The 15,463-nt window shown below is 43.0% G+C and overlaps 1 protein-coding gene across 4 annotated transcripts in view; it reads right to left on the bottom strand.

The window, feature by feature from the left end:
• The window catches only part of PIGL (phosphatidylinositol glycan anchor biosynthesis class L), a 127,612-nt gene that overhangs the window by 10,094 nt on the left and 102,055 nt on the right, over positions 1-15,463 (bottom strand). For 2 of the 4 annotated variants that reach the window (XM_074388235.1, XM_074388233.1), the window contains one exon: positions 14,204-15,282. The exons of 1 other annotated variant lie outside the window; for it this stretch is intronic. In XM_074388235.1, the coding sequence (XP_074244336.1) occupies positions 15,184-15,282 (99 nt within the window). In that variant the 3' untranslated portion in view covers positions 14,204-15,183. The remainder of the gene's footprint in view (positions 1-14,203; positions 15,283-15,463) is intronic. One more of the 4 variants, XM_074388234.1, reaches the window with a different exon arrangement.

Raw genomic sequence — 15,463 nt, 5'->3', positions numbered from 1 at the left:
TATATATATATATATATATATATACACACACACACACATATATACATATAATGTATATACATATATATATATGATTGCGAATATTACAATCCATGTGAGCTTTAAAGATAAGAGCTCTAGGAGTTCAGAGAACGCGGAAGCCTTGAGAGTATGACTTGAATCTATCTATCTTTAAAAAGTGAAATCAGCTTCTAATTTCTTTTTTTTAATTTTAATATTTTATAAAGACAGGGTTTCACCATGTTGGTCAGGCTGGTTGTGAACTCCCAACCTCAGTTGATCTGCCTGCCTTGGCCTCCAAAGCACTTGGATTACAGGCGTGAGCCACCATGTCCGGCCCTAATTTCTTTTAAGTTGTAAAGTACACATAAAATTTACCATCAACTGCTAATTTATTTAGAGGTAGAGTCTCCCTACTTATTTTGAGACAGGGCCTTGCTGTGTCACCCAGGCTGGAATGCAGTCCATGAACACGGCTCACTGTAGCCTTGACTTGGACTTGAGATCCCCCACTTTAGCTTCTGGAGTAGCTGGGACTACAGGTGTGTGCCACCACACCTGGCTAATATTTTTCATAGAGACAGTCACTCCATGTTCAGACTGGTCTCAAACTCCTGGGCTCAAGCAGTCCTCCTGCCTCAGCCTCCCAAAGTGTTGTGATTACAGACATATGCTACTGCACTCAGCCTTAGCCATTTTGAAGTATACAATTCAGCAGTGTTAAGTACAATCACATTGTTGTGCAACCATCACTGCCATCCATCTCCAGAACTCGTCATCTTGCAAAACTGAAATTCTGTACCCACGAAACAACTTTGATCCTATTTCTAAAGGAAGCAAGATTTAAGGTGACAGAGGGGAGGAGTGACTGAACAGAGGTACACACACGCAAGCCACGCTGAAGCTGCATGTTGCAGCACGCACCTGTAGTCCCAGCTACTCGGGAAGCTGAGGACCGCATGAGCCCAGAAGTTTTGAGACTGCAGTGAGCTATAATGTTGTCATGCATTTCACCCTGGGAGACACAGCCAGACCCCATCTCATTAAAAAAAAAAAAAAAAAAAAGGCTGGGTGCGGTGGCTTACGCCTGTAATCCTAGCACTTTGGGAGACTGAGGCAGGCAGATCATGAGGTCAAGAGATCAAGACCATCCTGGCCAACATGGTCTAAACCCCGTCTCTACTAAAAATACAAAAATTAGTTGGGTGTGGTGGCAAGCACCTGTAATCCCAGCTACTCAGGAGGCTGAGGCAGGAGAAGCCCATGAACCTGGAAGTCGGAGGTTGCAGTGAGCCGAGATAGCGCCACTGCACTCCAGCCTGGCTACAGAGTGAGACTCCATCTCAAAAAAGCCTGAATTGGAGGCTTTTTTTTTTTTTTTTTTTTAGACGGAGTTTTTGCTTGTTACTCAGGCTGGAGTGCAATGGCGCGATCTCAGCTCACTGCAACCTCCACCTCCTGGAATTGGAGGCTTTTAATGGGAAGAAGTAGTGACGAAATCAGAAAGGTCTGTTGAGATCAGAAAGGTATGTTAACTTTCCTCAAACATTCTTGCCATTACCAAATACTGAGTACAAATAATGGCAAATGCTTAATAAATATTTTCTCTTTAGGAAAATTAATCATGAAATGATTTGTGAGATAGACTAGGAAAGCAACAGGGAGAAGAAATAAAGATCTCAGAACAAAGTTCTCTGAGGGAAAAAAAAAAATTTTAAAGACCAGGTGCAGTGGCACACACCTGTAATCCCAGTACTCTGGGAGGCTGAGGTGGGTGGATCACCTGAGGTCAGGAGTTCGTGACCAGCCTGTCCAACATGGTGAAACCCTGTCTCTTCTAAAAATACAAAAATTAGCTGGGTGTGGTGGCGGGCACCTGTAATCCCAGCTACTTGGAAGGCTAAGGCAGGAGAATCGCTTGAGCCTAGGTGGCAGAGGTTGCAGCGAGCTGAGATGGTGCCACTGCACACCAGTCTGGGTGACAGTGAGACTGTCTCAAAAACAAAAACAAAGATGGCCAGGCAGGCATAGTGGCTCATATCTGTTAATACAGCACTATGGGAGGCTGAGGCAGGAGGATCACTTGAGCCCAGGAGTTCAAGACCAGCCTGGGCAATATAGTGAGACAACCCTCTCTACAAAAAACAATAAAATACAATAAAAATGGCCACTTTCTCAGTTTGCTGTGCTGGGGTTCTGTGTGGTCACTGCCTTTTCAGAATCACTGATGGCCAAGTTCACTCAGAAGATGAAGAAGCACCCATGAGGATGGGATTTTGGGGGCCAGAATGCCAGGTATTTTATATATATATATTATATAAAATAAAATATATATAATAAAAATATATATTATATAAAATAAAAAATACATATATATAATAAAATATATATATTTTTAGAGATATACGACCATAGCTCACTGTAACCTTGAACTTCTTACTTCAAGCAATCCTACCACAGCCTACAGGTGTGTGCCACCACACCCAGCCTATTTTTTTTTTAATTTCAGAATTATACAGGGGCCAGGCAGGGTGGCTCACACCTATATTCCCAGCACTTTGGGAGAACATGGCAAAATCTTGTATCTACTAAAAATACAAAACCTCAGGCTGGGCACCGTGGCTCACGCCTGTAATCCTAGCACTTTGGGAGGCCAAGGCAGGTGGATTACCTGAGGTCAGGAGTTCAAGACCAGGCTGGCCAACATGGTGAAACCCTGTCTCTACTAAAAATACAAAAATTAGCTGGGCATGGTGGCATACACCCTTAGTCCCAGCTACTCAGGAGGCTGAGGCAAGATAATTGCTTGAACCTGGGAAGTGGCGGTTGCAGTGAGCCAAGATTGTGCCATAGCAATCCAGTCTGGGTGACAGAGCAAGACTGTCTCAAAAAAAAATTAGCCAGGTGTGTTGGTGCTTGCCTGTAGTCCCAGTTACTCAGAAGGCTGAGGTGGGAGGATCACCTGATCCCAGGAAGTTGAGGCTGCAGTGAGCCGTGATGACGCCACTGCACTCTAGGCTGGGTGACAGAGTGAGACTCCATTTCAAAAAGAAATTTTTCTTTTTTAGAGATTATATGATCATAGCTCACTGTAACCTTGAACTTCTTACTTCAAGCAATCCTACCACAGCCTACAGGTGTGTGCCACCACACCTGGCTAGTTTTTTAAATTGTTTTATTTTTTGTAAAGATGGGGTCATGCTATGTTGCCCAGGCTGGTCTCAAACTCCTGGTCTCAAGTGAGCCTCCCGCCTCAGCCTCCCTAACTGCTGGGATTATAGGTGTGAGCCACTGTACCTGGTTGCGTCTTTTTATTTAGTTACATCTTGATATTTTCTTTTTTTTTTTTTCTTTGAGACGGAGTTTCGCTCGTTACCCAGGCTGGAGTGCAATGGCACAATCTCGGCTCACCGCAACCTCCACCTCCTGGGTTCAGGCAATTCTCCTGCCTCAGCATCCTGAGTAGCTGGGATTACAGGCACGTGCCACCATACCCAGCTAATTTTTTATATTTTTAGTAGAGACGGGGTTTCACCATGTTGACCAGGGTGGTCTCGATCTCTTGACCTCATGACCCACCTGCCTCGGCCTCCCAAAGTGCTGGGATTACAGGTTTGAGCCACTGCGCCCGGCCCACATCTTGATATTTTCATGTCAACATACATATCCTCATTATTAACTGTTGCGTAGAATAGCCTAGTGTGGGTATAGTTTATTTAGCTATTATTTTTTTTCATGGAAATTATGGTTGTTTCCAGTTTTTTGTTATTACCAAGAGTGTTGACAGTCAACATCTTTGTACATACCTCTTTATACATACATATGTGTATTATTTGAGCATACGGAAGTGGGATTGCTGAGCTGAAGGATATACATTTTTAATTTAATTTAATTTTTTGAAACAGAGTTTCCCTCTTGTTGCCTAGGCTGGAGTGCAATGGCATGATCTCTGAAACCTCTGCCTCCCAAGTTCAAGCAATTCTCCTGCCTCAGCCTCCCAAGTAGCTGGGACTACAGGCACCCACCACCATGCCCAGCTGTTTTTGTATTTTTAGTAGAGACAGGGTTTCACAATGTTGGCCAGGCTGGTCTCGAAATCCTGATCTCAGGTGATCCGCCTGTCTTGGCCTCCCAAAATGCTGGGATTACAGGCTTGAGCCACCACTCCTGGACACTTGTAATCTCAGCACTTTGGGAGGCCAAGAAGAGTGGATCAGGAGGTTAGATCGAGACCATCTTGGCCAACATGGTGAAACCCCGTCTCTACTAACAATAGAAAAATTAGCCAGGCGTGGTGGCAGGCGCCTATAATCCCAGCTACCTGGGAGGCTGAGGCAGGAGAATCATTTGAACCCAGGAAGTGGAGGCTGCGGTGATCCAAAATCTCATCCACTGCACTCTAGTCTGGGCTACAGAGTGAGACTGACCAAAAAAAAAAAAAAAAAAAAATTAGCCGGGTGTGATGGCACACTCCTGTAGTCCTAGTTACTTGGGAGGCTGAGGTGGTAGGATCACTTGAGCCTAGGAGTTCTAGGTTACAGTGAACTATGATCACACCACTGTACTACAGCCTGGGTGACAAGGGAGGACCCTATGTTAAAAATATTTTTAAGATAGAAAATTTGTTTTAAAAGGAATAAATCCTGTACCACCTGTACCATTAGCAGCCACCCCCACTCCCCACTCCCTCCAGCCTCTGGCAACTACTACTCTGTTTTCTATCTCAAAATGCATCTATTTTAAACATTTCATATGAATAGAATCCTACATAGGTGATCTTCTGTGTCTGGCTTTTTTCACTTAGCATAATGCTGTTGAGGCCAGGTGTGGTGGCTCATGCCTGTAATCCCAGCACTTTGGGAGGCGGAGGTGGATGGATTGCTTGAGGTCAGGAGTTCAAGACCAGCCTGGCCAACATGGTGAAACCTCATCTCTACTAAAAATACAAAAATTAGCCAGGTGTGGTGGCATGCGCCTATAATCCCAGCTACTTGGCAGGCTGAGGCAGGAGAATCGCTTGAACCTAGGAGGCGGAGGTTGCAGTGAGCTGAGATTTTGCCACTGCACTCCAGCTTGGACAACAAGAGCAAAACTCCTTCTTGAAAAATGAAAAAAAAAAAAATGCTGTTGAAGTTCATGTGCCTTGTAGCATGCATCAGGACTTTGTTCCTTTTTATGGCTAAATAATAAAATGCCGTATTTTGTTTATTCACCAGTTGATAGACAGATAGACATTTGAGTTTTTTCTACTTTGTGGCTATTATGAATAATATTGCTATGAATACTCATTTACAAGCTTTTGTCTGAATGTTTTCTGTTCTATGGGATCTGCACCTAGGAGTGGAACTGCTGGGTCATATGGTGAATCTTTGTTAAAATTACTAAGGAATCAGGGCCGGGCGCGGTGGCTCAAGCCTGTAATCCCAGCACTTTGGGAGGCCGAGGTGGGTGGATCACGAGGTTGAGAGATCGAGACCATCCTGGTCAACATGGTGAAACCCCGTCTCTACTAAAAATACAAAAAAAAAAAAAAACCTAGCTGGGCGGGGTGGCGCGTGCCTGTAATCCCAGCTACTCCGGAGGCTGAGGCAGGAGAATTGCCTGAGCCCAGGAGGCGGAGGTTGCGGTGAGCCGAGATCGCGCCATTGCACTCCAGCCTGGGTAACAAGAGCGAAACTCCGTCTCAAAAAAAAAAAAAAAAAAAAAAATTACTAAGGAATCATCAAAGGGTTTTCCATAGCAGCTACATCATTTCCTTTCCCACCAACAATGTATTAGGATTCCAATTTTTTCACATCCTCACCAATACTTATTTTTTATTTTTATTTTTGAGACAGGGTCTGGTTCTATCGCCCAGGCTAGAGTGCAGTGGCAAAATGCAACCTCTGCCACCCATGCTCAAGCCATCTTCCCACCTCCATCTCCCTGGCGAATTTTTATATTTTTAGTTCACTATATTGCCAAGGCTGGTCTTGAACGCCTGACCTCAAGCCATATAATCTTTTTTTTTCAATCCTTTTTCACTTTTGTGGTTATATATCCATATGTTCCCAATAACTGCACTTTTGTTTTTTCTTTCCCTGAATTAGACTTGCTGTGTATTGGCTTATTTCATTTTTCAAAGAAAAGTTATCCTTTCCACTATTTTTTGGTTTCACTTATTTAATCTAATCCTTTATCTCTGTTAAATCCCTCTTGCCATTGGTTTCATTTTTGCTTTTCTCAAATTGAATCATGTAGTTCACTCATTTTCGATCTTTTTTTTTTTTTTTTTTTTTTTGAGACAGAGTTTCACTCTTGTTACCCAGGCTGGAGTGCAATGGCACCATCTTGGCTCACAGCAACCTCCGCCTCCTGGGTTCAGGCAATTCTCCTGTCTCAGCCTCCTGAGTAGCTGGGATTACAGGCACGTGCCACCATGCCCAGCTAATTTTTTTTGTATTTTTAGTAGAGACGGGGTTTCACCTTGTTGACCAGGATGGTCTCGATCTCTTGACCTCGTGATCCACCCGCCTCGGCCTCCCAAAGTGCTGGGATTACAGGCTTGAGCCACCGTGCCTGGCCCCATTTTCAATCTTTTAAAAATTTAAGCATTTAAGACTACAAATTACCTAAATTACACTCACATGAAGTATAATTTTTATTACTTTCTAGATAATTTGCAGTACCAATTTTAATTTCCTCTTTCATCTAGGGGTTATTTAGGAAGGGGCCTCTTGATTTCCGAGTTGTGTTGTTGATCCCCCTCCTTAGTAATTTTATTATTTACACGCAAGTTATTTAATTATGATCAAAGAAAGTGGCAGCTGGGCATGGTGGCTCAAGCCTATAATCCCAGCACTTTGGAAGGCTAAGGCGTGTGGATCACCTAAGGTCCCAGGAGTTTGAGATCAGCCTAAACAACATGGAGAAACCCCATCTCTACTAAAAATACAAAATTAGCCGGGCACGGTGGCAGATGCCTGTAATCCCAGCTACTTGGGAGGCTGAGGCAGGAGAATCGCTTGAACCCAAGAGCCAGGGGTTGTGATGAGCCAAGATTGTGCCATTGCACTCCAGCCTGGGCAACAAGAGTGAGACTCAAAAAAAAAAAAAAAAAAAATTATAGGCTTTTAAATCTCTACATTAAGGAATTTATTAGGGAATTTTCTGCTGGGTGCAGTGGCTTATGCCTGTAATCCCAGTGTTTTGGGAGGCCAAAGTGGTCAACATAGCAAGATCCTGTCTCATTAAAACAAGCGAACAAACAAACGTGGTGGCTCATGTCTGTAATCCCAGTACTTTGGGATGCCGAGGTGGGCAGATCATCTAAGATCAGGAGTTTGAGACCAGCCTGGCCCACATGGTGAAATCCCGTCTCTACTAAAAATACAAAAATGAGCCAGGGACTCTCGGAGAGAGATCCAAGAAAGCTGATCACTAGCAGCTCAGGATTGTAGCTCCCAGTGAAAGCGCAAAGAAGGAGAGGACGCCACACCTTCACAGGAATTCTTGTTGCTCACGCATCAGGAGATTCCCAGCGGAGGAGCCTCACGGGTCGCCAGCGCAACTCTTGTGACCGGCGAGGCGGTTTTGCCGGTGCCTCGGAGCGTCGGTTCTTGATGCAGAGTCAGAAAAGCACCATCAATCTTAACGCCGCTGATTTAGTCGGCGCAGTGGGTTGCTCAAATTTCGGCGCTGAGAATCAATAAGTTGGACGTCCACTCAGAAACCCAATTACAAAGACGGTAATTATAAAGACCACAGATGGATAAATCTACAACGAAGGGAAGAAAACAGCCAAAAAAGGCTGAGAATACCCAAGATCAGAACGCCTCTCCCTCAGCAGGGGATCCCAGTTCTTCATCAGCAACGAAACAAGGCCTAATGGAGAACGAGTGTGTTCCAATTACAGAAGCAGGCTTCAAAATGTGGATAATAAGAAGCTTCTGTGAATTAAAAGAACTTGTTCTAACACAATCTAAAGAAATAAAGCATTTTGAAAAAAGGTTTGACGAAATGTTAACAAGAATACACAATTTAGAGAGGCATATAAGTGAATTGATGGAGCTGAAAAACACAATACGAGAACTACGTGAAGTATGCACGAGTTTTAACAGCCGAATTGATAAAGCAGAAGAAAGGATATCAGAGGTCGAAGACCAACTCAATGAAATAAAACAAGAAGACAAGATTAGAGAAAAAAGGATAAAAAGGAACGAGCAAAGTCTCCAAGAAATATGGGACTATGTGAAAAGACCTAATCTACGCTTGATAGGTGTACCTGAATGTGACAAAGAGAATGAATCCAAGCTGGAAAATATGCTTCAGGATATTATTCAGGAAAATTTTCCCAACCTAGTAAGGCAGGATAATATACAACTCCAGGTAATACAGAGAACACCACAAAGATATTCCTCAAGAAGAGCAACTCCAAGGCACATAATCATCAGATTCACCAGCGTTGAAATGAAGGAGAAAATACTAAGGGCAGCCAGAGAGAAAGGTCAGGTTACCCACAAAGGGAAGCCTATCAGACTTACAGCAGATCTCTCAGCAGAAACCCTACAAGCCAGAAGAGAGTGGGGACCAATATTAAACATCCTTAAAGAAAAGAACTTTCAACCAAGAATTTCACATCCAGCCAAACTAAGCTTCATAAGTGAAGGAAAAATAAAGTTTTTTGTGAACAAGCAAGCACTCAGAGATTTCATCACCACCAGGCCTGCTTTACAAGAGCTTCTGAAAGAACCACTACACATAGAAAGGAACAAACAGTATCAGCCTTTCTAAAAAATACCAAAAAGAGCATCAATATAATGAAGAATTTACATCAACTAATGGGCAAAATAGCCAGCTAATATTAAATGGCAGTATTAAACTCACATATATCATTATTAATTCTAAATTTAAATTGATTAAATCCCCCAATCCAAAGACAGGCAATTTGAATAAAAAACTAAAACCCATCAGTATGCTGCATCCAGACCTATCTCATATTCAAGGATACACAAAGACTCAAAACAAGGGATGGAGAAAGATTTACCAACCAAACAGAGAGCTAAAATATATAAATAAAAAGCAGAAGTTACAATTTTTGCCTCTGATAAAATAGTCGTTAAAGCAACAAAGATCAAAAGAAGCAAAGAAAGACATTATATAACGATAAAAGGATCAATGCAACAACAAGAAGAGCTAAAGATCCTAAATATATACGCACCCAATACAGGAATACCCAGACATACAAGACTAATAAAGAGACTTAGACTCTCACAAAATAATAGTGGGAGACTTCAACATTAATATTAGACAGATCAATGAGACAGAAAATTAACAACGATATCCAGGACTTGAACTCAGATCTGGAACAAGTAAACATAATTAACATTTATAGAACTCTCCACTTTAAATACACAAAATATACACTCTTATCAGCACCACATCATATCAACTTAGAGTTTAAACGAAATGTTGGTCGGCTCCTTGTTTGTTATTCTCTTCCCTCATTTTCTTTCATGTCTCCATTATTAAGGACAATTATAGGCATACCCATATTTAGACTGCATTCTAGCCCGGGCAATAAAGCAATACCCCATCCTCTCTCCCTCTTCCTCTTTCTCTTTCTTCCTCTTCTTCATTCTTTTTCTTATTATTTAAAAAAAAAAAAAAAGACTCTCAATGCCCGGGTAGCACCCCAGACCAAATATGCTGGAATTATGAAACTGCGATATGGGTATCAAAAATGTTTCAAGTTTCAAGTAATTCCAACATGCAGCCAAGTTTGAGAACCAACAACCTAGTCCTAAATCTGTGCTTTCCAGTAAAATAGCCATGAATCACACGCGGCTAGTACGTATTTGAAATATGGCTAGTCTGAATCGAGATGAGCTGTAGGTGGAAAATACAGATCATATATAGATAATTTTGTATATTTTATATATATATATATATATATATATATATATATTTTTTTTTTTTTTTTTTGGAGACGGAGTTTCGCTCTTGTTACCCAGGCTGGAGTGCAATGGCGCGATCTTGGCTCACCGCAACCTCCGCCTCCTGGGTTCAAGCAATTCTCCTGCCTCAGCCTCCTGAGTAGCTGGGATTACAGGCACACACCATCATGCCCAGCTAATTTTTTTTTGTATTTTTAGTAGAGACGGGGTTTCACCTTGTTGACCAGGTGGTCTCGATCTCTCGACCTTGTGATCCACCCGCCTCGGCCTCCCAAAGTGCTGGGATTACAGGCTTGAGCCACCGCGCCCGGCCCGTATATTATATATTTTTTATTATACTTTAAGTTCTGGAATACATGAGCAGAACATGCAGGTTTGTTACATAGGTATACACATGCCATGGTGGTTTGCTGCACCCATCAACCCGTCAATTACATTAGGTAATTTTCCTAATGCTATCCCTCCCCTAGTCCCCTACACCCTGACAGGTCTTGGTGTGTGATGTTCCTCTCCTTGTGTCCATGTGTCCTCATTGTTCAACTCCCACTTATGAGTAAGAACATGCAATGTTTAGTTTTCTATTCCTGTGTTAGTTTGCTGATAATAGTGGTTTCTACCTCCTCAAAAAAAAAAAAAAAAAAAAAAAAAAAAAATGAGCCGGGCATGGTGGCACACATCTGTAATTACAGCTACTCGGGAGGCTGAGGCAGGAGAATCGCTTGAACCTGGGAGGCAACCAGTGAGTGAAGATTGCACCACTGTACTCTAGCCTGGGCAACAGAGTGAGACTTAATCTGAAACAAAAAAACAAAACACCAGGGGTGGTGGCACATGCCTGTAGTCCCAACTACTTGGGAGACTGAGGCAGAGAGTTCCTCAAGCCCAGGAGTTTAAGGCTGCAGTGACCTGTGATCACACTATTACATTCCAAGCCTGGGTGACAGAGCAAGACCCTGTCTCAAATAAATAAATAAATAAATGGATATCAGTGGCCAATAAAGAGTTGACTTTTGTAAATGTTCTAAAACATAGGTGAATGTTTGCTTTATTCAAATGTTCTATGTTATTATTTTTTGCTAACTCGATTTTTCAAAAATCTGGAAGAATTTTATCATGGTGTTTTGTTGGTTTTGTTTTTAAATAAAGGTCTTGTATTTCTGGAAGGTTTTGTTTTATGTATCTGGCTACTGTAATGCTTGGTGCCTATCATCTCATGGAGTGAACCTGTTAAAATGCCCATCTTCGTCCAGTTTAATGCTTCTTAGTGTCATATTGGGCCTGGCCTGGATTTCTGGTGTTGCTCTTTCTTTCTTTTTGTTCTCCTGCTATATGGTATATGGTTCATCCTTTATTTTTAGCCTTTGTGACTTTTAGGTGTAGATAGACTTTGTTTTCTAACACATTGATTTCACAGTCTGTTTTGGTAGGGAAAGTAATCCTATTTATATTTTTTGAAGTAACTCTGATTTTATTCTTTTTGTTTTACTTCTATTATATTTATTATATTTTGTACTCTTTTCCTTTTTTCTTACTTTTGCAGCCTTTTAAGTTTCTCTTTATTTCCTGCTTTCCTCTTTGTTAATTGCAATCCCACGCTTTTCAGTCCTGGAAGTGTTTACCTTCAGTTCCTCACAATCCAGACTGCAGCCCATCACTGGTCTATTTGTCACCCTCTGGCTTTACCCCCAGCCCAGCTTCCCCTTGGCCCCAGAGGAGGCCTTTTTGTTTGTTTTTTTGTTTTCAGACGGAGTCTCACTCTGTAGTCCAGGCTGGAGTGCTTTTGCTCCTTCTGGGACTGCCATTATTCCTGTTAGCTCTCCTTAATGTGTTCTCAACTCTCTTTCCCACCCTTATTTCCATTTCTCAGCTTTTTTACCTCTTTGCTCTGTGATATATCTTCTACTTGATATTCCGCATTACTAATTTGGTCACCATAGAGAAGCATGGTTTTTTTTCTGGGCCAGTGCCTGGGTTTTCACTACTACTTCTGATAAAGTGTCTTCCATTTAAGTGTTACTTCAGTGAGTTCTGCCTTTTCCAGGGAATGGGATTCCCCTCCCTCTGTGCCTCCTCAGGTGAGGGTTCCCTTTTTGTACTTGTGTCTGGTTGCTCTGGGTTTTTATGTTTCCTTAATGAATCAGCCTGCTGAGTAGGCCAAGAGGGGAGTGGTTGGAGAAAGCAGTTTCTGCTCTCTGGTCCGAGGTGAGAACTGGCAAATCATCAGCCCTTGCAGAGGATGGGGTGGGTGGGGAATTGTTTGCAGGTCTCTTTGACACAGGTGTTCCTTCAAGGAACCATGAAATTATGATTTTTGCTCCAGGCTTTGGGGTTACTGCTGCCTAGTTTGGAAGACTGTTAACTAAACAGGGGCATCTTGCTAAGTGGATGCTTAAGTCTCTGCTCCTCTTATGTCTGTTTGTGGCCTGGGGAGGGAGTGTGTTTGCCTGCAGGAAAGACTTTTGATAATTTGCACAAGGACTTTCTTTTCTTGTCAGGACAAGTGTCCACAGGGCTGCATCTGGAGGGTACTTTTCTCACCAAGGCACTGCTAGTGGCTGCACGAACCAGCCTCCAGGGGCTTCCTTCCCTCCTGCACTGCTGTTCCTTGGCTCTCTGCTGGTACCAAGCAGAGCCCAGTTCCGGTCTGTCTTCTTTCCAGAATCCAGAGTAGAACCTACAGCCTCAGATGCAACCACCCTCTTTTTTTTCTTTTAATGTTTTATTTATTTAATTAATTAATCTATTTATTTTTTGAGACAGAGTCTTGCTCTGTTGCCTGGGCTGAAGTGCAGTGGCACGATCTTGGCTCACTGCAACCTCCACCTCCTGGGTTCAAGAGATTCTCCTGCCTCAGCCTCCCGAGTAGCTGGGATTACAGACATGCACCACCATTTCCAGCTAATTTTTGTATTTTTAGTAGAGCTGGGGTTTCGCCATGTTGGCCAGGCTGGTCTTGAACTCCAGACCTCAGGCAATTCACCCACCTCAATCTCCCAAGGTGCTGGGATTACAGGTGTGAGCTACTGCCCCTGGCCTACTTTTACTTAATTCTTTCAAAAAAGTTGGAATGTACAGTGAAACAAAAGAGGCAAGAAATAAGTTTTAAGTCCCACCATCCAGAAGCAAATATTGATAATTTTGTTCATCTTTCTAACCTCTAAGATTCAAATGTGTGTATGTATACATATATATATATATATACACACACACACACACACACACAGTTTTGCTCTGTCGCCCAGGCCAGAGTGCAGTGGTGCATTCTCAGCTCACTACTGCAGCCTCTACCTTCTAGGTTCAAGCTATTCTTGCAAGTCGGCCTTCCGAGTAAGTGGGACCACAGGCCTGTGCCACCACACTCGGCTAATTTTTGTATTTTTAGTAGACACAGGTTTTTGCCACATTGGCCAGGCTGGTGTCAAACTCCTGACCTCAAGTGATCCACCTACCCCGGCCTCCCAAAGTGCCGAGATTACACATGTGAGCCACTGTACCCAGCCAGTGTGTACATAATTTTGATTTTCTTTCTTTTTTTTTTTTTTTTTTTTTTTTTTGAGACGGAGTTTCGCTCTTGTTACCCAGGCTGGAGTGCAATGGCGCGATCTCGGCTCACCGCAACCTCCGCCTCCCGGGTTCAGGCAATTCTCCTGCCTCAGCCTCCTGAGTAGCTGGGATGACAGGCACGCGCCACCATGCCCAGCTAATTTTTTGTATTTTTAGTAGAGACGGGGTTTCACCATGTTGACCAGGATGGTCTCGATCTCTCGACCTTGTGATCCACCCGCCTCGGCCTCCCAAAGTGCTGGGATTACAGGCTTGAGCCACCGCGCCCGGCCGACCATAATTTTGATTTTCTAAGTATGCCTTAGGTCATACAGTGTGTATATTTTAAAAACTCTTAGCAGAATTTCTGTTCAGAAAGACTAGGTCAGTGTCTGTCTTCCTAGTAACAGGGTAGAGGTCAGCCTGTCCTTCCACACTCTAGCCAGTGTTTACTGCTTCTGGTCACACTTTCACATGAAGGCTTTTAGGAGCTATTGACAAAGTGTAAGCAGACAAATCACATAACCAGATTTGCATTTTTGATTCCAACTTCAGGGCCTAATAGCTTTATGAGTCTCATATGGCCCCTAGGAGGCATTCAAGATAATGGAGACAGTAAGCAAAGGGGCGAGTTGAGGTGGAGAGTCTGAACAAGCAGGTCTCTAACCTGCAGCTGTGGAGAAAGCAATTCAGGGTTTCCTGTGGCAGGTAGAGGGAATACCTACTTGGCAGAGCATGCAAGACTCTTTGATATGCACCTTCATGTATTATCTTGTTCAGGGTTGGGATCTTTATCTCCTATTTGCAGATGAGAGAATTGAGGCAGAGAAAGGTTCAGCACCTTGCCTTTGCACGGCTGGTCATTCTGGCTTCAATGGCAAGGCTCTCAGCCTGTGCTCTTCACTGAGCTTTCCAGCCTCAGGCCACTTCCCTGGACCATTAGTTGGATTCTCAGAGTAGTTTCCAAGCCAGATCTTTCAGAGAATTTTGTGTGTAGGACAATTTTAAGACATCAGGTTCTTGAATGTTTTGTGCTAAGTCCCAGATTTCTCTTCCTATTTCCTACTTCTCCAAAAAGACGGAGAGCTGACATATTTGAATGTAAGCTCTTTGAGGCAGAGCCCTTGTAATCGTCTCTGTATAAACCAGTTACCATCCCAGTGATCTGTACTTGGATGCGTCAATCAACAGCTGTCCTGTTAAATAGGGCAAGTTTTTCTTAGACTCCCACTCTGATAAAAGAAAAATCAAAGAAATTATGATTGACCCAGATCAACACACACTGTTGCATTGTGTATATGTGTTTTTGGTGAACCCACTTTGGAAACAATGAAAAATCACATCTGTGGAGCGTTTTTACAGCACTTTTACAGTCATTTATGATAATAGGGACCTGCCCAGGGACTGGGCTAGGTGCTCCACATGTACTGTCATTATGTAAATTGTTTCTCACGAGAACTTGAGAAGCTAGCGGTGTAGCTATTATTATCCTTGGGTTGGTTTGCTTTTGGTTCTTTGGGTTTTTTCCTAGGGGAAGAAGTTGGAGTTTGGACAGCCCCTGGCCTACATGGGCTCCCTTTTGCAGAGGCTGCTTTAGCAGGGATCTCCTTTAGCTCAGGCAAATAAGCCAGCACCAGGCCAGGTCCCTTGCACTCCTTTGTCTATTTTCCCCTTTGTTCCTTGGATCTGAAAAACCTTCAAGGCTTCAGAGGAAGCTCAATGAGTTGATTCTCATGTACCGGGAGAAGAAAATGTAGAGGTGGCGGAACCAGAGGAGCTGGCTGCGGTGGCAGGACATGGCTCTCTAGAAGAATCAAAGAGAAACAGTTATAAAACACTTGCACTGGAGCTGTTTCATTGCTATCAGATCTGGCCTCCTCACCTGAAATCCTTCCTCACACCAATATGTTTCATGCTATAGCCTTATCTGTCTTATTCCTGTAACCCACGAACCTCTCTGAATCGGCCTCATCTCACTGCCCCTG

Source organism: Saimiri boliviensis, chromosome 17 (genome assembly GCF_048565385.1).
Source record: "Saimiri boliviensis isolate mSaiBol1 chromosome 17, mSaiBol1.pri, whole genome shotgun sequence".
NCBI classification, from domain to species: Eukaryota; Metazoa; Chordata; class Mammalia; order Primates; family Cebidae; genus Saimiri; species Saimiri boliviensis.
The sequence above is the reverse complement of the archived record's forward strand: the minus strand, read 5'-3'. Positions and strand labels throughout refer to the sequence as shown.